The sequence below is a fragment of the Cervus elaphus genome, chromosome 15, assembly GCF_910594005.1.
Source record: "Cervus elaphus chromosome 15, mCerEla1.1, whole genome shotgun sequence".
NCBI lineage: Eukaryota > Metazoa > Chordata > Mammalia > Artiodactyla > Cervidae > Cervus > Cervus elaphus.
Genome location: NC_057829.1, coordinates 75,130,977 through 75,156,052, shown reverse-complemented (window position 1 = coordinate 75,156,052; position 25,076 = coordinate 75,130,977). Strand labels below are relative to the sequence as shown.

The 25,076-nt window shown below is 40.5% G+C and overlaps 1 protein-coding gene across 4 annotated transcripts in view; it reads left to right on the top strand.

Moving 5' to 3' along the window:
- GPAM (glycerol-3-phosphate acyltransferase, mitochondrial) overlaps positions 1-25,076 on the top strand; it is a 73,110-nt gene that overhangs the window by 17,432 nt on the left and 30,602 nt on the right. For 3 of the 4 annotated variants that reach the window (XM_043926010.1, XM_043926011.1, XM_043926009.1), the window contains 5 exons: positions 15,521-15,651; positions 17,216-17,338; positions 20,532-20,605; positions 22,894-23,007; positions 24,829-24,975. In XM_043926010.1, the coding sequence (XP_043781945.1) occupies positions 15,550-15,651; positions 17,216-17,338; positions 20,532-20,605; positions 22,894-23,007; positions 24,829-24,975 (560 nt within the window). In that variant the 5' untranslated portion in view covers positions 15,521-15,549. Of the gene's footprint in view, positions 1-13,561; positions 14,080-15,520; positions 15,652-17,215; positions 17,339-20,531; positions 20,606-22,893; positions 23,008-24,828; positions 24,976-25,076 lie in introns of those variants that run through there. The other variant, XM_043926008.1, reaches the window with a different exon arrangement.

Here is a 25,076-nt window from a genome sequence, read left to right as displayed (position 1 = left end):
CGCCCTGCAGAGCTTAAAGATAGCTAAACCTTATCTTTGGGAGGCTAAAGTTCTTTCATTCCAGGAGTTACTTAGTTGATGGGACTTTAGATATAATTCACCCTTTGCCTAGATTATATTTACTCAAAAATTAATGAGCAGGTGACTTAGAAATTTAGATGGCCCGTTCTTTAAGAAAATCACTTATAAATAATCTATAGGAAAATCAACATTGTGGATATTAAGGTCTGTTTAATCCCACCTGTAGCCTCTAGTGGCTACTAGGAATTCTACAATTCATGTATGTGGGCTAAATTTACACACAGAAGTAAGGTAGGAACACAGGGCTAGAACAGAGACCCTCTGGGAAAAAAATATTTAACATAGTTTCATAAAGGGGGAAATGTTTTGCCATCTTCTAAGCAAAATTTAATATGCAACAGGAAGTCATCTTAATTGAGTGAAGGGTCAGACTTAATCCCACACCAAAACAGCAGAATGACAAAGTGGACCTAGGAGACAGGATTTCAACCCATGACCCTCAATTATGGAAAGCCTGTTGTTTAATACCTTACTTCATGTTGAAGGTCATCCTTGTAACAAATTTCAAATATTTTATGGAGTAATATGATGATGACCAGCAGAAAATATTTGGTTAAAGCCACAGTCAATTGTATTATGCTTATTGGGGTTTCACTTTATATCAGGTAATTTAGATCACTGGAAACTGGGTTGATAACACTCTTTACTTTGGACAGATTTTCTTTTGGGAAAACTGTAAGTTAAAAGAGAAAAAAAAATTCATGAAGAGGACAAGGAGAGACAAAACTACTCTGCATTTATTCTTTTTTTCTAATGAGTTCAAAGTCAGCTAGAAACTTATTAAGTCTAATTAGAGGAAAGATCAATTGTAGTTCAACTAAGGCTCATTTTTAGAACACTTTTAAATAAATTTACTTTCATTAGTTTTGGGGACATAGATGTTCTAAGATTTTCTTTTGGGAAAGTTATTCTCCTGGGTATTTTCCTTTTTGACAAAGACTGATTCTAGGAGAAGAAAAATAAAAATAAGTCTGTCTCCAGTCATGTCTAGCTTTCCCTTTCAAGTGTTTTCCAGTCCCTTCCTTCAAGCGTATTGGGCACTTGCGCACTTTGCCTCTCTCTCAGCTGTGGCGTTCTCATCCATGGTGGACCACCTCCCCTGTGTTGCTGGTTACCCGAGGATCTGGGCCTCTGTTCCCCCTTGCATTATGTTGTTCCCACTACTATCGCTCAGGAAGTGGGTGTAGGAGAGGAATGGGAAATCTGCTTCCTACCTTCCTGTCAGACTTGGGTATATGCCTTCCCCAAGACACATGAGTCCTGAGCCCCCAAAACTCTAGGTTCATATATCTCTCCTGGAATACTTCTGTCCCTGGAGCTATCTGTGTCCAGGACTCTTTACCATTGTAATAGCCATTCACACCCTCTTTATTAATTGTTGATTAATTGTGTCTTGTATTTAGACATTTAACAAATAGATCTTAAGCATCTGTTTTGTATAAGGCACTATTAGGTGCTAGGGATAAAAAGGAAGGGGATGGGAGATGTTAAGATAGACATTTAAGAGGGAAAGATGATGGCTAATTATATGTGGCTAATTCTACAATTAATTAATATTCATTAAAAACTGTGATAAGTTCCCTAGAGAAGAAGTGTATGACAGGGGACCTGCCTTAGTCTGAGGGTCAAAAAGTTTTTCATGAGGAGGTGAGATTTGAACTATGTTATATGAAGGATGAGTGGGAGGAAAAAGAGGGCTGTGGGGGAGACCACTGCTGGCAGAGAAGGTAGTTTGTGCAAAGAGAGGGCTGAGTCCCTTTTTCTTAGGAACTGAAAGAAAGTCATGGTGACTGAAGTCAGAGAAAAAGAGGGCAAGTGGGAGGAGATGAGGGTGGTGAGATTAACAAGGGTGGAATGTGCCAGGCACTGGCAATTCTAAAGGAATAGTTGAAAAGATTTTCCTCAGTTGGAGTGGGGATCAGGCAGAGAAATGGAGGTGTTTGACACTGTCTGTGTTGTCTGTGTTGTCTACATTGTTTCAAATGTACATCCTGGTTGATGTGTGGCATGTTCGGGAGGGTGATGGGTAGAAAGCAGACATGAGGTATCCTAGTTGTTAGCTGTTATGCTTCCAGGGAAGGTGGTGAGGTCCTCAAATAACACAGTTCAGGTAGAGAGGAAAATAAAAGGAGATGAGTTTGAAAGCTGAGATAAAATTGTCAGATGTTAGTATCAGATCGAATGTGGGAAGAAATTAAGAACAACTCCTAGGTTCCTGGTCTGCTAAGGACAGAGTGTGAAATGAGAATGAAGAAGGGCCTTGAACTAGCAAAAGATGCCAAGAAAACATATTCAGGTGGGTAGAAAGCAATCCAGCAGGACATGGGGTTGGTTGTGAAAGCAGAGAAAAGGCTTACACCGAGAGCTTGAGCTTGCTCAACAAGCCATCACTATTCAAGAATCTGGCAGCAGGTTATGCAACAGTAGAAAGGTCCTGGCTAAGTCTGGGCAAGCACAATCTAGCCCAATTAGGATCCCTCTTTCAGAAGACAAGCTGCTTTGTTTTCAGTCAGCAACTCAGCTCCACAAACCATCTTGGATCATATGTTCCAACAACCAACAGTGGTTTTCAGAGAAGTGGTCTTTAGCAATATTTAGGAAGAAAAGGTTTTCCTAAAAGACATAATGTCTTCAGAGGTGCAATTCTAAGCACAACGAAGACAAACTTTTAGAAAAAATAGTAGAGGTGAACTTATTTGCAAAGCAGAAATAGAGACACAGATGTAGAGAAAGAATGTATGGACACCAACAGGGAAAAGAAGGGGGATAAATTAGGAGATTGGGATTAACATGTACACATGGCTATGCATAAAATAGATTTCTAATGAGAACCTACTGTATAGCAGAGGGGGGAAGAAAAAACCTAATTGTAGGGTATACGTTAAGTCAACCTAAAAACTGCATTCTAATACACAGTAGGTACAGACAAATACTGTTTGATTCCACTTATATGAGGTACCTAGAATAGTCAAATTCATAAAGTTAGAAAGTACACTGGTAGATGCCAGGGACTGGTGTGGGGGAGTAGGGGGTGGGAAGGGGGAATGGGGACTTTGTGTTTAATGGGGACAGAGTTTCAGTTTAGGAAGGTAAAAAATTTGGGAGATGGATGATGGTGAGAGTTGTACAACACTGTGAATGGACTCAGTGCCGCTGAAATGTCCTGTTAAATATGGTTAAAATAGTTTTATGTTCTGTGACCACAACAAAAACATTTCTCAAAAAAGACAAACTTTTATTATGTCATATAGGGTAGTTCTGGCCTGTTAAAGGCTCCTGAATCTTTTCATTCCAGACTGGGGCCTTTGCTTTATCCAGCCCAATCAAAAGCTTCACTGAGATTGTTCTGATAGCCACTAGCATTGTTCATAAATGTTTAGTTACCTTGTTTTGGGCACACGGTGGGATTACAATTCTTCACTCTCTTGCTTACATATGACGCTTTATCTAACAAAATGGGAACAGAAGTGATGTCAATTAAGACCTAGTGCATGGTTCACTACACTCTCTGGTCCCAGCCTCAGCAATCCAGGAAGCACGTGTCAAGTTGGAGCCTCCTTCAGTGACTTTATAAGCCCCTGTAATAACCCACAGTTTCCATGTAGCATAGGCAGATAATCTTTGGTGTCTCAGGACTCTGAGACATTTGTTACTAAATTGCAACCTATCCCATCCTGACCAATACCATGATGTTCTCCCCAGAACAAAGTAACCTTAATGGCTCAAATGAGTTTGGAAGCTTTCAGGACAAATATTTGCAGGATTTAGGCTCAAAGGAATAGGATATCTCTTTTGTCTCCGGAATCTATGCAAGAGGAGACCAACAACAATCATAATAATAGCTACTATCTAGTAAATCTCACCACTTGGCAGGCAATATGCTAATTATCTGTATACATTATTTCATTTTACCTCAAAGTAACCCAGTAAGTAAGGGAATGTTAGCAAATCCACTTAAAAATTTTTTTAAAAATTTATTTCGAATTGAAGGATAGTTGCTTTACAATATTGGTTTCATTTCTGCCATGCAGCAACATGAATTAGCCATAGGTTGATATGTACATAGTCATATGTAGCAAATCCACTTTTTAAATGAGAGAATAGGGGCTCAGAGAGGTTAAATAACTTTCCCAGGTTCACACAGCTGGGAAATGGCAGAACTCTGACTGGAACCTAGTAGCTCAGTTGGTACAGAATCCGCCTGCAATGCAGGGGACCCTGGTTCGATTCCTGGGTTGGGAAGATCCGCTGGAGAAGGGCTAGGCTACCCACTCCAGTATTCATGGGCTTCCCTTGTGGCTTAGCTGGTAAAGAATCAGCCTGCAGTGTGGGAGACCTGGGTTTAATCCCTGGGTTGGGAAGACCCTGGAGAAGGGAAAGGCTACTCACTCCAGTATTCTGGCCTGGAGAATTCCGGGGACTATATAGTCCATGGGGTCACAAAAAGTCGGACATGACTGAGTGACTTTCACTTCACTTTCATGACTAGAACCTAGGTGGCCTGTCTTCCAAGTCCTGGCATAACTCTCAGACATTCTGCTGGCAGGACTTGGGGTTAGTCCACTGATATCCCGACTGGCAGCAGCTCAGTTTTTAGGCCAAACCCCTCTGAGTATCACTATCCTCAGCTCCTTCATGGAGTGGGGTTTAACATGAAGATATGCTTTTCAGATCTGGGATCTGGTGGCCCAGTCCTAACTCCTAAGCTCTCATCTACACTGACTAAATAACATATCAGTTATACGTTTGAGCTCTAGAATTGGAGGGATCTGATTTCAAATTGGGGTTCTTCCACATACCAGATTTACCTCTCCCCTCAGTTTTCCCATATGGAAAGTGGGGATTTATAGTTCCTAGCTCATGGGGCTGCCAGGAGGATGGGCACTTTATTTGCCTGTTTGCTTTCAGATCCAATTGCCACCCTTCTCGACTCTACTCATTGTCTGGGGAGAGGCTGGGGGAGTGAGTGGGGTAGGCAGCCCCTGCACCTTCATTCCTTAGACTCCCTTGCAGTTTACTTCAGCCAATAGGAGCACTGGCAGGTGATGGGAAGCCAGAAAGGGGTAAAAGCCAGGGAGAGTGGCCCCCTCTTTCTCCAGGGACATCTCCAGTGTGATTTCGGCTCCTCTCAGGCAGCCTGTCTCTCCTTGGTCCCAGCTGTTGCCTAGTTGGTTCTGGTTCCTGGCTCTGTTAGCACCTGGCTTTGTCACTCTAGCCCCAGGGAAGGTAGTGATCTTCTACTGCTACGGGCTGCCTCACTGTCCCCTTTGGTCCTTTCAGTTCTTCTAAGAACTTTCTGAGCAGAACTCTATTCAAGTTTGTTAGTGGCTGTCTGGCACGGGCTCTTTTCCACACTGCACTGTGACTGATACAAAGAATTGATTGAGGTCATGCCTATGAAGTACTGAAAACAGTGCGTGGCATGTAATAATTGGCCAGTGAGTGGCAGCTTACAAAATGTACTGACTTACCTCTTACCTAGATGCTCTGAGGCCAATTTGCACCAGGCAGGCCCCTGCTTACCCCAAAGTTCCTGAATCAAGGCACATTTCTCTCTCCAGGCTGTCTGAGTCCAGAGATCCTGTTTTGATGCATTCTTCTCTAATCTTGATAGAGTAAAGGGCATGTGGATTCCTCCTCAACATGTGTGACACGTCATCGCTTTCTTTCTAATTTTCCAAACTTCTGACTATGGCTTAAAAAGCCCTATTCTATCTGGCCCCTTCTGTCTTCCCAACCCCTCCCTCCACCACCTTCCCCCTCACTCCCTCCAGCCCGCACTGGCTTTTGTCCAGTCCTCTCTGCCAAGCTCTGTCTTCCTTCGGGGCTTTGGCAGGTGTAGTCCCCTCTTCTTGGAAAGCTCTCTTCTGGTCTTCTTTCCCATCCTTCTCACACCCTCCCCTCAGCGTAGCTGCTCCTCACGTAGAGCGGCCCTTCCCATCACTTTATCTAATATTGGTCTCCGGTGACCAGGTGCTGTTGGAGCTTCACTGCAGCCTCCATGCCCTCCCCCCACCCCCACTCAAGACAAACCTCTCCCTCTCACCCAATCTAGCTTGATTGCACAGGGGGATCAAAGGGCCCTTCAGATTTTGTCTTCTTTCAGGAACAAAATGACCGCTAGTGGCACTGACTTAGGCTCCTTCAACAGAACTTTGGGACTTAAACCACAGAGCCTGGCTACACTCCTGAAGAAGGAGAAATAATTTTCCTTTCTTAAGAATGAGCTAACAGTTATAAATTGGGGGGGGGGGGGGAAACCTAACTGGGAAGCTAATTCCTTAATTACCCAGCTCTAGCAGTTACTGATCCAGTGTCCCACTTCCAACTTTAGAGCTGATGTCCCGCCCTGAGGCCCTACATCCATAGTCACTCAGTCATGTCCGACTCTTTGCGACCCTTTGGACTGTAGCCCGTTGGTCTCCTCTGTCCATAGGATTTTTCAGGCAAGAATACTGGAGTGGCTAGCCATGTCCTACTCCAGGAGATCTTACCAGCCCAGGGATCCAACCTGCATCTCCTGTGTCTCCTGCATTGCAGGAGGATTCTTTATCTGCTGAGCCGTCAGGGCCTGAGGCCCTGCTAGTGACCAAAAGCCTGGAATCCTACCTAGTTTCTGCCTGCCTTCCTTCCTGGGGTGGGGGTGGGCCATCAGCCCTGTCAAGCAGAAGCTTGAAGGCTTCTGCCAAGCTTGAAGGAAGCTGCCAAGGAAACTCTCCCAGAAGCTAGACTGCCTCCTGCCTGGCTTATTTGAAGTTTTTAGCTGTCTATTGTGAAGCCATTTTCTGTCAAACTGAAGTACTGGTTCTGTCATAAATGTGGTAAATGTGAATCGGGGAGGGGGGAGGGCTCCCATTCTTTTTTTTTGTTGTTGTTGTTTTAAATTGATATTTTCTTTTTTTTTTATTTTTCTTTTTTCTTTCTTTTTTTTTTTATTAGTTGGAGGCTAATTACTTCACAATATTTCAGTGGGTTTTGTCATACACTGATGTGAATCAGCCATAGAGTTACATGTATTCCCCATCCCGATCCCCCCTCCCACCTCCCTCTCCACCCGATTCCTCTGGGTCTTCCCAGTGCACCAGGCCCGAGCACTTGTCTCATGCATCCCACCTGGGCTGGTTTTCTGTTTCACCATAGATAATACACATGCTGTTCTTTCGAAACATCCCACCCTCACCTTCTCCCACAGAGTTCAAAAGTCTGTTCTGTACTTCTGTGTCTCTTTTTCTGTTTTGCATATAGGGTTGTCATTACCATCTTTCTAAATTCCATATATATGTGTTAGTATGCTGTAATGTTCTTTATCTTTCTGGCTTACTTCACTCTGTATAATGGGCTCCAGTTTCATCCATCTCATTAGAACTGATTCAAATGAATTCTTTTTAATGGCTGAGTAATATTCCATGGTGTATATGTACCACAGCTTCCTTATCCATTCATCTGCTGATGGGCATCTAGGTTGCTTCCATGTCCTGGCTATTATAAACAGTGCTGCGATGAACATTGGGGTGCACGTGTCTCTTTCAGATCTGGTTCCTCAGTGTGTATGCCCAGAAGTGGGATTGCTGGGTCATATGGCAGTTCTATTTCCAGTTTTTTAAGAAATCTCCACACTGTTTTCCATAGTGGCTGTACTAGTTTGCATTCCCACCAACAGTGTAAGAGGGTTCCCTTTTCTCCACACCCTCTCCAATAAATGCTGGAGAGGGTGTGGAGAAAAGGGAACCCTCTTACACAAAGGAAACTATAAGTAAGGTGAAAAGACAGCCCTCAGATTGGGAGGAAATAATAGCAAATGAAGAAACAGACAAAGGATTAATCTCAAAAATATACAAGCAACTCCTGAAGCTCAATTCCAGAAAAATAAATGACCCAATCAAAAAATGGGCCAAAGAACTAAATAGACATTTCTCCAAAGAAGACATACAGATGGCTAACAAACACATGAAAAGATGCTCAACATCACTCATTATTAGAGAAATGCAAATCAAAACCACAATGAGGTACCATTACACACCAGTCAGGATGGCTGTTATCCAAAAGTCTACAAGGGCTCCCATTCTCTTCTGGCCTAAGGTACTTTCTAAATGGCAGGCTCCAAGGTCACATCCATTGCCATTCCCCAGGGTGATACACTAGCAGGAACTATCTGTCATCACTCTTTCCCTTCCACATACCTGAGTTATTCTAGCAGCCAGGACTGTGCTTAAAAATTAAAGATGAGTCAGGAATGCAATTTGTTGCGAAGATCCCCTGGAGTGGGAAATGGCAACCCACTCTGGTATTCTTGCCTGGAAAATTCCATGGACAGAGGAGCTGGTGGGTGACAGTCCATGGGGTCGCAAAGAGTAAGACATGAATGAGCGACAGAACATGCAACAGAAAACAAGATTTAAGTGGCTTAAAAACCAGTCTTGTGTGATTGGTAGTATGGGGTTTGGATATTAAGTTGCAGAGAAAATAGGGAAAAGATTGAAAAAGAAACATGCCAACTCTATTGGTTACCTTTTACCAGGAAAGAAACGCTTTTCCAGAAATCCTCAAGTTTGATTTTCTCTTAGGTGTCATTGCCCAAAACTGGATCACAAGACCACCTTGGCTGCAGGAACAGTCAGAATATTAGAAAGCAAGATTATCATCATTCACTATTTTCTCAGGGCTGGACAAAAGATCACCCTGAATAAAATCAGGCTTCTAATAGCTGGGAACCTGCAAGGAATAGATAGCAGACAGACAGGTCTCAGTGTTTGCCCCAAATCAACAGAGTTCTAGAGGCCACAGTCTACTGAACTTGATGCTGAGTTTTGAATCTTTTGGGACACAACAATCAAACAGGAGTTTGTCTTCTAGACGGTCTCATCTTTGCTGCCTGGCAGGCAGTAGGAGTTCTATACATATTTATAAAAAAAGAAAATGAATCTAGAGGAAACCAGATGATGAGAACAGCATGGATTCAGTAAGAGTAAGACAGGACAAACTTTATTTCCTTTAAAAGTTTCTGATAGAGTAACTGTTATATCTGAGATCATGGAATGTCATATATGTTTTATAACTGAATTTTGGCAAGTCAGTCGACATTGCTTCTCATAATACTCTCGCAGAGGAAAAAAAGCACATGGTATAATTTGACAGATGGAGCTGAAGCAATACTTAGTGAAACATTTATAGCAGTAAAATATCTGTCTTAGAGGAGAAGACAGGTCTCAACTCCAACCACTGATCTCAAGGTGGTATTTCAAGGAGTGAGTCCCAGCCTTTATAAGGGGTGTTCTCATCATCATTCAGTTCAGACTACTTTCTAATTTTCATTCTTATTTGTTCAAACCATGGGGGGTTTTTTGGTCTGCTTTTGTTTTTTTAAAACATGTTAGTTTCCAAATATTTGGGAATTTTCCAGGTATGTCTAAATTAATGATTTCTAATTCCCACTGTGGTCATATTATGTTCCATGTGATTTGAATCCTTATAAATCTATTGAGTCTTGTTTTATGGCAAGTTTTACTAAAACACGTTCTGTATTCACTTGAAAAAATGATATTCTGTTGATGGATGCAGTGGTCTATAAATGTCAACTAGGTCAAGTTGGTCGATGGTATTGTACAAGCCTTGAACATCTTTACTGATTTTCTGCCTACTTGCTCGGTTATGGAGAGAGAGGTTGAACTGCTGTTTATAGTCATGAATTTTTCTATTTCTCCTTGCAAGACTGTTAGTTTTTGATTCATATATTTGGAAGCTCTGTATTAGATGCATAAATATTTAAAATCATTTTACCCCTTGTTGGATTGATTCCTTTATCATTATGACATGATCCTCTTTGTTTCTGGTAATATTCTGTGTATTGAAATGTATTTTTTATGATAGTAATATAGCTACCCATATTCTTTTGATTAGCATTAGCATGGTACATTATTTTTCAATTGTTTAACCAATTTGTCTTTACATCTAAAGTGATTTTAATAGATGACATACAATTGGTTCTTTCTTCTCCATTCTGACAATCTTTGCCTTTTAACTGAGGTGATTACTTACATGCATAAATTTAAATCTACCATCTTGCTATGTGTTTTCTCTTTATCAATACATTTTTTCCCCTTTCTACTCACTTACAGCCTTCTTTTGGATTCGTTGAGTGACTTGTTAAAAATGATTCTCCTTTATTTTCTTCATTGATGTACTAGCTACAACTCTTTATTTTGCTTTTATGGCAGTTGTTTTAAGAGTTGGAGTATACATCTTTAACTTATCACAGTTTACCTTCAAGAGTTGGGTTGGCCACAAAGTTCGCTTGGGTCTTTTTCGGTTTTCCACATCTACTGAACACATTCAATATTTCCTCTACTTTCTTGGACTTACAGAATATAGTTGTAGGTATTTTTTTAGTGTCTGTATTTACCAATTCTATCACCTCTGTCATTTCTGGGATTCTTTCAATTTATTAACTTTTCTGCTCACTGTGGTTCATTGCTTCCTGCTTCATTTTGTATGCCTGATGACTTTTGATTGGAAGGACAACATTGTGAATTTTACCTTGTTGGGTGCTAAATACTTCTGACTTCCTATAAGTATTCTTGTGCTTTGTTTTGGAACATTTTGTCTTTGGAAAGTTTGATCCTTTGGGGACTGCCTTTTATTTGTTAGGTAGGACCAGAGCAGTGTTTATTCTAGGATTGATTTTACCCCACTACTGAGGCAAGGGGCTTCCCAGGTGGCTCAGTGGTAAAGAATCTGCCTACCAATGCAGGAGATAAAGGAGACACGGGTTGAATCCCTGGGTCAGGAAGATCCCCTGGAGGAGGGCATGGCAACCCACTCCAATATTCTTGCCTGGAAAATTCCATGGGCAGAGGAGCCTGGCGGGCTACAGTCCATGGGGTCACAAAGAGTCAGGCGCAACTGAGAACTGAGGCAAGACTTTCTGAGTTGCAAATTATGAGATTTTCCAGTCTAGGGGCCAGGATCAAGCCCTGTATTCTGGTCCCGTAGGTTTACCGGGCATCTTTTCACTCTGCTTTGTGGGAACAAGAACACCTCTCTGGTATTCTTCTCCCAACTCCAACTGTTTTGGTCTTCCTGGTCTCCTGGTTCTAGCTCCTCAACTCAGAAAGTCTGCCTAGCTCTTCCTGGATAGCTCTGTCTGCACTATAGCCTGGCAACTCTTTCTGGGCAGTAAGCTGAGGTGATCACAGTGCTTAACTTTGTTCGTTTCCTTTCCCTTATGGAGCACTGCCCTGCACAGCCGCCTTTTTTAATGTATTTTGCTTGTTTTGTTTTTGCTGTTGTTGGGTTAGCAGGAGAGTAAATTCATTTCTTGTTGCTCTGCCTTGGCTGGCTAGACTGCATCTGGGTTACTATAAATTATTGCTGCTCTATTGATGAAAGACTGCCAAGGTTGTCACCTGTTTCCAAAACAATCCTCATTAAGTAATCTGTGCTTCACAATCCACATCTCCTTTCGGTGCAGTAAACTCTTGTGCAACGGGTGTTACAGAATAGTTGCATACAAATGAAGTCTATGTAAGACAACTAATTTTCCCCTCTAGCTTACATTTTCATTCCTGTGATGCTCTACTTCATTTCACATTACTTTAACAGTGACTTCAAATCCTGTGACTTTCCTCTATTTTCTTCCCTCCTTTTCTTTCTTTCACATCAGAGGCCAGTAATCTGTACACAAATTTCATGATATTTGGGGATGAGAGTTTATCTTATTCTAGTCAACACTGGTCTTGAATACTTAGGTGTGTGCTTGGGGCGAAGGTGTGTGTGTGTGTGTCTGTGTGTGTGTGTGTAGGGGAGTTGAATAAAAACAGGGCCCTTGACTTTAAGAAGTTCAAAATCTTTTTTTAAATGAATAATCACTCCTGCTGTTTTGAATTGTTTTGGGATGGATTTATAATCAGTAGAAAGTGCAAGGGAAGTGATGCTTCTTTTACTTCTTGTTCCTCAGCTTCAACGAGTATTTACTGAGTGTTTCTTATAAGAATACATTGTAGTGTTACCTGAGAAACAAGCACAAGATTATGATGAGCTCATAATCTTGTGGAGAAACGACAGAAACTGATAGAGACCCAAGGTGTGGCACCACAGTAAATATGTGAGATGGAACTTGGCGGTGTGAGTATACAGGGTGGACGAGATGAGGGAAGGCTTGGAGACTGAGATCAGCAAAGAACTGTCAAACTTAGGGGAGAGTGGTGTGAGCACAGTTAGGACTACCAGTGCCCAGGGCTTGATGAGGGAAAACCAGAGAGGCTAAAGGAAGGGGCTCCTGATGGAGAACGGTGGGGAAAGAAGAGGCTTTTCTGTGAAAGTCTTAGATGCTAGGCTTAGTTATTTGGACTGTGGGGAGCTCTGCATGGTTTTTGATGGGTGGACAGAGACAGAGATTGTCTGGCAGAGAGGGTGAGGGTTCATGCATGTAGAGGAGGTGGGGACTGATAGCAGAGGCGCCAGGACAGAGATTAGGCCTTAATCATCTTTGTATCTCCATCTGCTGCCCATGTGGGTGCTCAGTACAGTCCCACTCTTTTGCTACATTGTGGACTGTTGCCCACCAGGCTCCTTTGTTCATGGGATTTTTCCAGGCAAGAATACTGGAGTGGGCTGCTATTCCCCACTCCAGGGTATCTTCCTGACCCAGGGATTGAACCCATGTGTCCTGCAATGAAGGCGGATTCTTTACCTGTGAGCCATCAAGGAAGCCCATCACCCCTCCCCATCTGCTAGTTCATACTTCATGCCTCTTGCTGAAGTGCAGGTAAAAGGTTATCTTTTACCTTTTATCAATAAATTATTAATCTCTTTATAACCACTGTCCTTGTCAATGGCAAGACAAATATTGTGGAAAAAAAAAAACAAACACTTCATGCTCTTTGCTATTTTGTTTCAAGGACTAAAGGCCGGGAAATGTGGACTCAGGTTCTTCCAAGCCTTATTTGTTTCTATTTGAATTCCTCATTTTCTTTCTTTAGGGAAAAGGCACTAAATCCCTGTTCGGAAAATTACACAAAAGGGCCATTTCAGTCCCCACCTCTCTCATGCCCAGTAAGTTCTGCAGTCTTACAAATCTCACAAAAAAGACGGCCCACACCTATACAAGTAAACTCAGCCGACCCACGTGCGTGCTCCCAGGAGAGCCGGGCGGAGGTGCAAACTTTCAGAGGAGCAGCGTTCACGCGACGCGGACAGGAGCACACATACTCACGTGACTCCGCGCCCAGGCGGAATCGCTGCACGACTAGGCAGCACACGCCTGGCCACACACAACACAGACACGCTTGCGAGCACCCCTGCTACTCTCAGATCCGCACCCGCCCTCCCCCCCACCTCGGTGCGGTGCACTACGCCCGAGTCGCGCGCACCTTAGGTCCCCAGCCCTCGCCGCCCGGAACTGGCCAGCTGTGGGCTGCGCCCGTCACTCTCGTGCTCCCCCACCCCCCCGTTGCGTCATCAGGGCGCGACGCCGCAGCAGCGCCGGCTGAGGCTTGAAATGCTGGCCGCTGCAGAGCTATAGCCGGCGGAGCTGCGGGTGCGAGCGGCCAGGGCGGGAACGGGCTGCGGGAGGCTGCTGGGGCCGGGAGCGCCGGGACAGGTGTGTGGTCGCCCTCTCGCCGGACCCAGCGCGGCTCCTGCCAGCTGTCCGGCGGCCCGCTCGCCTCGGCGCTCTCTCTCTCGAGCTCCCGCCGGGTCTCCCCCTGAGCGGTGGGCCCGGCTCGTGCAGGCGTGGGGGTCGAGCTCGTTCTCTCCCGGGGACCCCGGGTTGCGGCAGGGCTTCCCCCGGGCGGGAGGTCCCTCTGGGCTCAGTCCCTCCGAACACCCGAAGGGGACGTGGAGACATTGACTTTGGCGTTGAGGCTGCAGGGGTACGCCGAAAGCAGCTGGTGAGGGGACAGTCCCTGACAGATGACCACTGATTGAGCTGAGCACTGACTGGGCGTCAGACACAGTGCCAGGCGCCCTAGGGTATTATGCAGAACTCCCGCAACCCAGGAGGTAAGATTTATCATATCATGCCCATTTGCCAGGTGGGGAAACCAAGACATGGGAATTAACCAACTTGTCTAAGTTGTTGTTAACCCATCTTGGTTGGTGACCACAGATGGTGAACAGAGGGGGATTCGAACTCGGATGTATTTGGCTTCAGAGTCGGACGTCCTGCCTCTCTCGCTTTCAAAACCCACAGTTGGCTCCCCTCAGCGCATAGCCTGGCTTTTCTTTTTGCGTGGCGTGGGGTCGGGGCACTTTTCAACCTTGCACAAACGTGTGGAGGGAGGAGCGAAGTGTGGGCTTCTTATTGGCACAGGACTGTTTCCCGCTCTCGTCCTCCCCTCATCACTGGGACCAGCCAAGTCTTCCTTTTCCCAGGCAGCCACCGGCTCCCCCTGTCGTAGCTACATTCTGCACCTGAAACTAATAGCTGAGTTTTATTTTATAATACAGAAGAGCTTTCATGCCAAGTGCACTGATTTACTCTTCCTTCCCCTCGCCTATTTGTTAGATTGTTACTTAGGTAAAATTGTTATAGTGTAAAGTTACTTAGGTAAAATTGTTATAGAATGTGTATAGTTATCCCGAGAATTACAGTTACCACTATAAATCCAAAGGGGGATTGTAAAGAAATGGGAATCTGCCCTTCAAGGAACTCTGTTAACCTGGACATGAGTTTTTAAGGTTTTAAAGAACTAATTTAAAGCCAGGTGAGAAATAGTCAAAAGCTGAAGTAATTTGAGGATTAGGTTAGAAAATTCTTATATTTTAATATCTTTTTTTTTTTTTTTAGCAGTTCACTGTCAGTGAACGTTTTTTCTGAGGGCGAGAAAAGGCTTATTGCAAAGATATGAAAACTTATAAATCAGATATTTTAGAACAGTGTCTTCTTGTTTTATTAGAGCTTTGTAGGTGTATTAAAAGTGCAAATACCATTTCATTTAAGGCAGCACAAGAAAATAAAAAGCTTGATTCAGTTTAAGTGAGAAATGTTAGAGGTGCACTCATTACCTTTGTCTATTTTACATTGCATGGTATATATGACCCCAAATTCCCAGCACATAATTTTTCAAAAATTATCTTTTGTGTGCATACATGTAACTTTAAGTTAATAAATGCATATTTTCATCCTTCTAGGAACTATTCAGTTAACACAAAGGAAATAATTATTTTTCACATACCTGAAATAGGGTGATAATTACCCTCGTGAATTCATAGCTGTTTTGTTCATGAAGTCTAAAGATACAAATGTTTTTTTAAAATCCAAATTACTTAACTGAGTTCATATATATACATCAAAGTCCAGTTTTATACAATGACTAAGAAGTCCTCCTTAGTTCATTTGACATCCTACCCTGAAGCAAAATAACATAGAAATCAGAATTTTGAGTTCTGCTATTTACTGTCTGGATCCCTCATTAATTTAAATGGTATACATTTTTTATAGCACATGATTCGGGAGTTACGTTGTGTGACATGGATGAATCTGCATTGACCCTTGGCACAATAGATGTATCTTATTTGTCAAATTCATCTGAATACAGTATTGGTCGGTGTAAGCATGCCACCGAGGAATGGGTAAGTTTAAGATACAGATTAAAAGCATTCAGCCTAAAGATGTTCTTCTCAGTGTTAATGAAGGTAGATATACTGGAAGCATAAATTCAAATAGACATTAAGAGCTACAGAAACTGCTTCCACCTCTTTGAAGGTTAGTTTATGAAGTCTAATATTTTAAAATTCTTATGGTATTATGTTATTGGGAAGAAAAAAATGGGTAAGAAGTATAAAGACAGTGATTATGTTAAAAGCAAAACAGTTTTGCAGAGGAAAAAATGCCTGTTTGTTCTTTTGGGTGGTGTAATTTTTTTTTTTTTTTTTTTACTCTTTGAATCAGCCATGGATTTACATGTATTCCCAATCCCGATCCCCCCTCCCACCTCCCTCTCCACCCGATTCCTCTGGGTCTTCCCAGTGCACCAGGCCGGAGCACTTGTCTCATGCATCCCACCTGGGCTGGTGATCTGTTTCACCATAGATAGTATACATGCTGTTCTTTTGAAATATCCCACCCTCACCTTCTCCCACAGAGTTCAAAAGTCTGTTCTGTATTTCTGTGTCTCTTTTTCTGTTTTGCATATAGGGTTATCGTTATCACCTTTCTAAATTCCATATATATGTGTTAGTATGGGTGGTGTAATTTAACCAGATTTTTTTTTTTATTCTGTATCTGTTTTCCATATTTACATTTCAGAAGTGTGAATTTTGTAGTGGAAATAAAGTTTATTTAAATAATTGAAAATAGGAAATTTCAGTATGAATCCCAATCCAAAAGGCATTTTTTGGTGTTTTTTTTTGTTGTTGTTGTTGTTCTTATATTGTTTTCTTTATGTCAGTATAACATGGCATGTTTTCAATATTTCTTCAGATATTTCTTCAGTCTGCTTCAGAAAGTGTTTTTTTGGGGGGTTGGAGTTTTGGGTGGTCTTTGGGTTTCTTTTTGAGAATGTTATATCACTGGATTTGAGCAACTGATGAATTCAAAGTTAAGAGAAAATTATTTAGACAGAAGAGCAGAATTTGACCCTAATTGGATAGTGTGGCTGTAATTTCAATTTCAGACTTTAAACTCTCTTGTTAGGATAAAGGAATATTATATAAGTTGACCTTGTTTTTCATTTAAAGTGAATTATTTTAAGCTATATTATAACAAAATTGCTTACTCTTAAGTAAGGCTTTTATAGTTCATTTGTAGGAGTGTGTGATTTAAGAGGGACGGAGATGAACTGTTAGCGTAGGGCTCCAGGGGTCTGACTTTATTCCTCCTGTTACTGTCAGAAGGCTGTCTGACCTTTTACAACTTAATGTTTAAACCTTTGAATGCTGTTTTGAGTGTTGCCAGCTATTGCTATTCTTAGGTGCTCAGCTTTTGCTTATGGTCCAAGCTCTGTTCCAGGTGTCGGTCATGGACAGAGTCCTTGGAATGAAAAACAGAAGCGCAGGCTACCAAAAGGAAAATGTGTCAGAAATTTCTCTTCTGTCTCAAACAGCTGAGTTTTAAGAGATTTTAGAGTTGTGAGATCAAGTAGACAAGTAGAATTTTCTTGCCATTCACACACTGTTTTTCCTTAATATTTATTAGGGTGAGTGTGGTTTCAGGCCGACTGTCTTCAGATCTGCAACCTTGAAGTGGAAAGAAAGCCTAATGAGCCGGAAGAGGCCCTTTGTGGGAAGATGTTGTTATTCATGTACCCCTCAGAGCTGGGTAAGAATGTTACCTCTAATGCCTTTGTTGACCTTTAATAACAGAGTCTGTCCATGGAATTCTCCAGGCGAGAATACTGGAATGGGTTGCCATTCCCTTCTCCAAGAGATCTTCACAACCCAGGGATGCACTGTAGTCAGATTCTTCACCACCTGAGCTACCAGGGAAGCCCCCCCAAAACAGTGTGAAATATGTGACATAAATTTCCAACTTTGTGTAAACTTTATTTTTGCTTAATCTTAATGGACTTAATGCATTTTTAGAACTTAGGTCCACGTTTATAAACCAAATATCCCAAGTAAAAATGTTGACTTAATTTTTCTTTCCATTTGTTTATTCAGTAAAAACTGGTCTAATAGATGGTGCCAGGCAAAATTTTGTTTTGTTTTGTTTTTGTCTTAGTATGACTTTAGGGGGAGAGTAGATCTTACTTTCAGATAACTCTTCCAAAGAGTTAGTGGGATCCTTCATGTAACTTCAAGACATTGAAATGTAGCACTGAACTTTAAAATACTAGCAAGATGAACGAGAAAGAGAAAAAGAAAGCGAGCGTGCATACACATATGCACATACACACGCATGTGAATGTGAGTGGGACAGAAAAAGAAATGAAAACTATGGCTTTACCATTTTGCTAAGCGTCTATTCCCACAGTGGAGAGGGGTACAAGGGGGTTTCTTTTGATTCTGTGATAATGAAGGATGGTGACTAAAATGTGAGCATGAAGATTTAAGAAAGGGTGTGATGGGTTTGTTGTTTGTATTTTGGTGGAAAAAGCCATGCAAAATCTTCCACATTACAGTATAGTATCTGAGTTGATTGGATAAGTATGCATCTGAGGGCATTTTACCAGAAGTATGAGCTGGTACAGGAATGTAGACGCTAATATGGCTGTGATCTCCTGCAGCAGAGTCATCTGGATGGTAAACTGTCTCTGGGATGCGCTAGTTATTAGAACGTTTAAGTGCTGTTTATTAACCCTGCCATTTATTGAGGTTGCTTATGACCTGTGTGAATAACTACTGGTGCTGTGTGAGTTCTCCACTTAGGGTTGGCTGGGCAGGAAGTAGAATTTCTAGCCTGGCATGAGGAGTTTGTTAATCTGGGAGAGATTTGTTTAACAAGCAGTTTATGTTAAATATTCAGGTCTGCTCAAGAACATCACAACAGAAATAGTGTTCCTCTTAAATCACATGTATCTTGTTGAAATAGTTTGGTGGACGTGAAGGATCATGGAAACTTCTAGTCTAGAAGTAAGGCCAGTTCTGATTAATAGGCCAATGGAAATAAAGATTTAAGTAGAAGGTCATGTGGCTTTTCTTTTTAGATCTGGCATCTCATCTAATTCTAATTTTGAATGGTTAAAAGATCAAAACAATACTTTAATGTGTTCTTCAGTCAGAAATTATTTGGTGATGGTAATGGTTTGGGGTGGGGAGAGATGAGTGGTAAAATAGATAAATGATTTTTGCTTCAATGTAGTACCTGATGATGCTGAACTTGATTGTAAGTTCTTCCATGGCCTGTTTATATAGAATAATTTTGTTTGATAGTATTTTTATAGTGATCTTCCGCTACCTTTTCTCTGAAGTCCTATTTCTCTAAAGAGATAGCACTTAAGTATTTTGACATCTTCTTTTGTGGGTACATTATGCTTTCTCAGCATTCATTTGTGGAAGGTTTACCTTTTTTGCCTACATTGTTAAAGTTATGGACTTATCTTTTTAGTGGAACTGTTTCTGGATTATCTTCCAAGATTACTCACAAAAAGGGTGACCTTTAGTCATACATTTTCTCATTAAGTAGACAATAATTTTAGGGGACTAGAAAGACCACATACTTTAAAGCAAGATCTGGGGTTGACAACTAAGCTTCTGCCAGCCTCAATTTCCTCCTATAAAATGGGGATATGGGTTACCCTGAGGATGAATGAGATAATGTATGTTATAGTCCTCAAGAATTACTGTTATTAGAGTAAATGATTTGTCCTTGCCAGGTCATTAATATATAAAAGAAATATATGTGTGTACATGCTGAGTTGCTTCAGTCCTGTCCAACTGTTTGTGACCCCATGGACTGTAGCCTGCCAGGCTCCCCTGTGCATGGGATTCTCTCAGCAAGAATACTGGAGTGGGTTGCCATGCCCTTCTCTAGGGGATCTTCCTGACACAGGGATTGAACCTGCATCTTTTACATCTCCTGCATTGGCAGGTGGATTTTTTTACCACTATAACCACCCGGGAAGCCCAAAGAAACATATATAAATATATAAAAATAGACAAGTAATATTAAAAGTAAAAACTGTTCTTATATTCACAAAAGTCCAATTATTATAATTCTCCTTATTCAGATGAGGGAATTGAGGAAAAGCTTGCTGAAGGTCATGTAGCTGATCAGTGGCATAATTGGGATTCATCTCCCTCCTCCACAGCTAGTCTGATTATGATGGAATGTGAAGATATTTGCTTATGATTTTTCCATTCTTCCAATTGTACCTTTTCATATACTTCATAAAGCCTTTTACTACATTAAGAAAAGTTTCAAAATCATGCTCCTCTTAATCTCTAAATAAACTTAAGAATATATTAGCAATTATGAGCAGAAGTCATTTCTCTGACAGCCACAGATAAGATGTTGATTTAGAATACATTATTATCCACTCAGCTAGTAAAGTGAGTAAATTAAAACCAAAATTGGCTGCAAAGAGAGTTCCTTAAAAGAGACTTCTAATGTCTTTTAATATTAAAATACCATTAAACTGAGAAAGGCAAAAAAAAAAAAAATGAGGATAATAATTCTTATGTGTCAGGATTATTGCAAGATTCAGTAATCTCAAAATAATACATGGTACTTAGCATAGACTGAGCAACTTTCACTACTACTACTTAGCATAGTATTTTTGTATTTTGAAAACAATGAAATCTCCAGTATTCCTTTCAGTGACAAGCCATCATGACTTTAACTCTTTCTGATTGAGGGTGGGGGTACTTGGAAAAGGGAGAGGCACCATTTCCTTTACAAGATGCTGAAGAGTAGTTTTGAGTTTGTGACCTTTGAAAGCTAAAATGTACTTTTCAATAAAACATTTTTTCTTCATCTCAGATTTTTGAAAGTCCTCAAGAACTAGTAATTTGAGTCCTTCACCAACAATCCAGTTGTATATTTATGTCTATATTTATTTTGTTTTATATAGGATAAATTTTTCAACCCCAGTATCCCGTCTTTGGGTTTGCGGAATGTTATTTATATCAATGAAACGCACACAAGGTAAAAATAAATTTCTTATACTTCTAATGCATGTCAAGAGAAAGACTCCATAATAACCAACCAATGCCCTTTAAGATGAATCTCTTTTTCTTTTTTTCAAGAGTTAATAGGGTATTAACTTCTAACATATGATACTTTATCTAAAAATTGAAACCTGAGAGACCTACTACTATTCCACTGCTGTATTATATAATATTTTCATGAGACTGTAGATATTACTTATAGGTTTCTTTAACTTATTCATATATTGATGTTGCTGCTGAAATGTGTCAAAATGTGATAGAGATTTGTTGGAGGAGAGATGTAGGTTTGAATGTCTTATGATAAATTATTATTTTACACCTAAAAATGTAACTTTCTGAAATCTACCTAATCTATAGAGTTTTGGAAGGTATTTTCTTCTATTGAGTGAATATTCTTTGATTTATTACTGGTTTAAGTCTTAGAATTCTTACTTCCAAATCCCAGGCATTAGAGTGAGAGAAAAAGAGGCTTTATTCTCAGTGGATTTAGCCTTGGGGATGAGGAAAGAGAGTGAATGTCTGCAAGACAAGAGCAGAGCGGGAGCCAAAACCACTACCAGTCCTTGTAGTTCCAAGAGTAAATGCCTGGAGGCTCAGGAGATGAGGAATACATGAAATTTCGAGAAAAAACTGGTCCAAGAAGTCAAATACTTAAATTTTAAGTCTTTCTCATGTTACTGCTCATATTTTAATGATGTTTTTATAAATGAGTATATACTTGCATAGATGTTAGCTAAGTTTTTTGTTTTTTAATAGAACTAAAATCAAGAGATGTGGTTTTGCCAATTGTGTGCTGCCCTTCCTTTCCTCTCTCTCTCTTGTTTTCTTAAGTTAAAAGGAAAGAGCAATTTTTTTTCCCCTTTGGTTGACATGATTAAAATCCTAAGCAAAAGAATCCCATTCAGTCTCTTCTTTATGTAAGTAGATATTTTACATACAAAACTGAGGAGTTCATTTGTTGTCTTCACTTGGAGGCAGGTAAGGAAAAAAAAAACCATGAGAAACACACACACTTTTTAGTATGTTATATTGACTAGGCAATATGAAACTATTCCGTGTAATAAGCTACCTGTACAGGTGGATTGGCTATTTAGCCCTTCTCTGTGTTGTAGGGAGCAAAGCCTAAACAGTTTTCTGCACACGCACACACTGCTTTCAGTCTGTTGCAAAGGGATTTCATCAAGAGTGTGGACTTTGTACATTCCAGTAATAATTTTGAAACTGTTTACTGAAAGATTTTAGAGTTAAACACTTAACATATTGTGCCAAGTTGTTCAGAGAACTGAGACAAAGGAAAGGAGGAAGAAAAAGAATGCCAGGCAGGAGAGTTGAAGGAACATGTGATTCATAAATAATTCTCCCCCAATTTACTTTCCCTTGATTGAAGACTTTCTGTATATTTTCAGAATTAATTTGTAATTGAAATCTTCTACTGTCTGTATGGATATCTTTATGGAGGAAATGATAATAAGGAATTATATTATCATTACAAATGGTTTCAAATCATCGCATAATGAAATCTTATAGCATTCTTATTCCGAGATCCCTGTCTTTAACCCCCATTCAGATAACACATAGTCATTGTCACTGCTGGAAGTTTGTCCTGTTTCTTAAGTATGTTGAATGTGTTTTATAAAAAAGCCAAAAAGAAAAACACAGCAAGAAAACTCTTGCTTCTGGCTTCGTAAGACCAGAGTACAAGTATTCAGACTGTTGTCTAGTTAACCTTGACTTCTGTCAACTTATCAGCCTTATCAATTCGAGAGTCAGCGATCACCTTAGAAGAATTATTGTAATGACAGCAAAAAGAATATTAGCCCTTTTTGGTAGGAAAAGATTCCCAAGTTATTTTTTATAGCCCGTAGCTATAAGCTATATAGCTTGTATATAAAACATATAAAAATATATATAAAACATATAGCTTGTATATAAAACATTCAACATATTTGGTTTTTTAAGTGATATTAATAAAGTAAGATGCTTACATTTCTTTTGTTTTTATATTTGGATTATTAGTTTGCAGAGCAATACTATTCAAGCATTGACACACAAATTCCAAGTTTAAATTTTAGCTGAGAGTACATGAAAGAAAAGAAATAAAACTGTCTTCATAGCGTCCTGAACTACTTACTAAGGAGAATTTGCAACAGGAAAACCCTAAATCTCTGGAACAGGTGAAATGAGGATTTGTTTTTACAAAAGGGAAGCCTCTGTATAATAGGTATTCCTAGAGTCCTTCTCTGCTAAACTCTTTGCGTGTTGCAGGCACCGAGGGTGGCTGGCAAGACGTCTTTCTTATGTGCTTTTCGTTCAAGAGCGGGACGTCCATAAAGGCATGTTTGCCACCAACGTAACTGAAAACGTGCTCAACAGCCGTCGGTAAGGGCGGGATGCTGTTGTAAAGGGGAAGGGCAGGGATGGGTGGTGGGAGTGGGGAGGGGATTTCCTTTATTAACCTTTAGTTTCTCTGGGACTCTGTCCCAAGAGGAGTTTGTGTTTCCAAACATTAAATGCTCAAGCTCCAGAAGAAAGCAAGGAAAAGCAAGAGAACAGATGGTTTTGGTGCCATGTGGGAAGAGCAGCCTGGTTCTATGCATGAATAATTGAATGGGGTTCTAATATGAAAGGCGAGTTGGAGCTCAGATAGGCAAATATTTCCAGAGTTCTCTGTTAAGTATTTTGTAATGTGAATATTGGGGACAATGCATTTCCTACTTTACAGCCAGAAGAGAAGCTCATTTCATATTTCTGTCAAATAATTGTTAAGCACATAGGCACAGATTCTTTTATTAGAAAGTCATTATTAGAAATTTTAAGAGAATAAGGTAATTGTCCTTGCCCTCAGAGGATCTTGATTAAAAACTGGAGAGACCTACTTGAACTCTGATGGAGTGGGGAAATCATTACAAAGTTTAGCCATTAAACTGTGGGAGTTTGGGTGAAGGTTGATCTCTGTTCCACCTCATTGTTGTGGCCCATGTTAGATACCTATCTGGATTTGGGGAGGTGGAGATGAGAGTGGATTGAAAAATGCTTAGAGATGCAAGCCCTGTGGTACAGTTGTTACGGGCTGAGCAGTAGTGGCATGTAGTAGGTACTTTGATAGTTATAGAATGAACGAGTGAATAGTTGCTCATGGTGGTGTAATAACTACGTGAATTACTTGTGAAAGCATTCCTGGCCATATTGGTATAAATGCTGTTCAAGGATAGACTTAGGGATGGTGTATCAGTGTGCTGTGGAATTGGTCTTTTTGTAGTAATGATGTAGATCTAATGTAGAATGATGGGGAGTTTTGCTATACATTATTCTAAAATGAGCAGCAGTGTGAGGAAAAAAACACTTGTTTGAGAAATTCCTTTGGATTATTCTATATTCTGTTTTCTAGGTAAAGCCTGTCAAGTGTGTTTCATTTCATCCAGATGTTTTGACTCGTAACTAGGATGTTAGAAGTTATTTTTAGGAGGTTGAAACCTCATGAATTCTTCCCTAAGTTTGTGGAAGATTTACAAGACTGGATTAAGTCTTCCCTTTTACCTTATAGCTTACTGGTTTGTGCTGTTTAAATCTAAAGCTGTGCCTTTTATTTTTTTTTCCTTTATTTTTATTAGTTGGAGGCTAATTACTTTACAGTATTGATTCATGTCAATGTATGGTAAAGCTGTGCCTTTTAAAATTACTGACTTGATTTGAAAAACACTTGTGACTATTTTTGTTCACCTTCAGTCCCTCCTAGAGAGTTTTACAGATATCCCACTCATAAAGCCACAATGTAAATGAATAATAAGTAAAAGAAAAAATCATGTTACTTTGGCAGTGGGTTTGGGGTACCTCTGAATTATATGTCTAGAAGGATGATCTTTCTTTTCTTCCCTTCTGCCAGAGTGTAACTGTGTGTCCCTCACAGCATAACCGGAACATTCAAATTAACATAGTTGTTACCTAGTGAATTTGAATTAAAGTTTTAAATCTGCCTTCAAGCTTCCTCAGAGAGTCATTGATTTAGGAATATAATATACTTAATATTTAATAAACAGCCAAAGAAAGCACTTCTAACTTGAGTTTATTCTCTTTAAATGTGTTATCACATTTAAAAGAGAAAGTATATTTTGCTTTGTGATTTGTATCTGTAGTTTAGAAGATAATACAGACTGTAGCATAGAGCCAGTTACATTGTCTGTCTTTCCATTTTGAAATCAGAGTACAAGAGGCAATTGCAGAAGTGGCTGCCGAATTAAACCCTGATGGTTCTGCTCAGCAGCAGTCAAAAGCTGTGAATAAAGTGAAAAAGAAAGCCAGAAAGATCCTTCAAGAAATGGTTGCCACCGTTTCACCGGCAATGATCAGGTATTAAAAGGCAAAAGCAAAAAACTATAATCAGGGGTCATCTGGTTTTGAGCAGACAGGACTGAACCATTGGACTTGCCTAGTATAATGCTCTTGGTCCA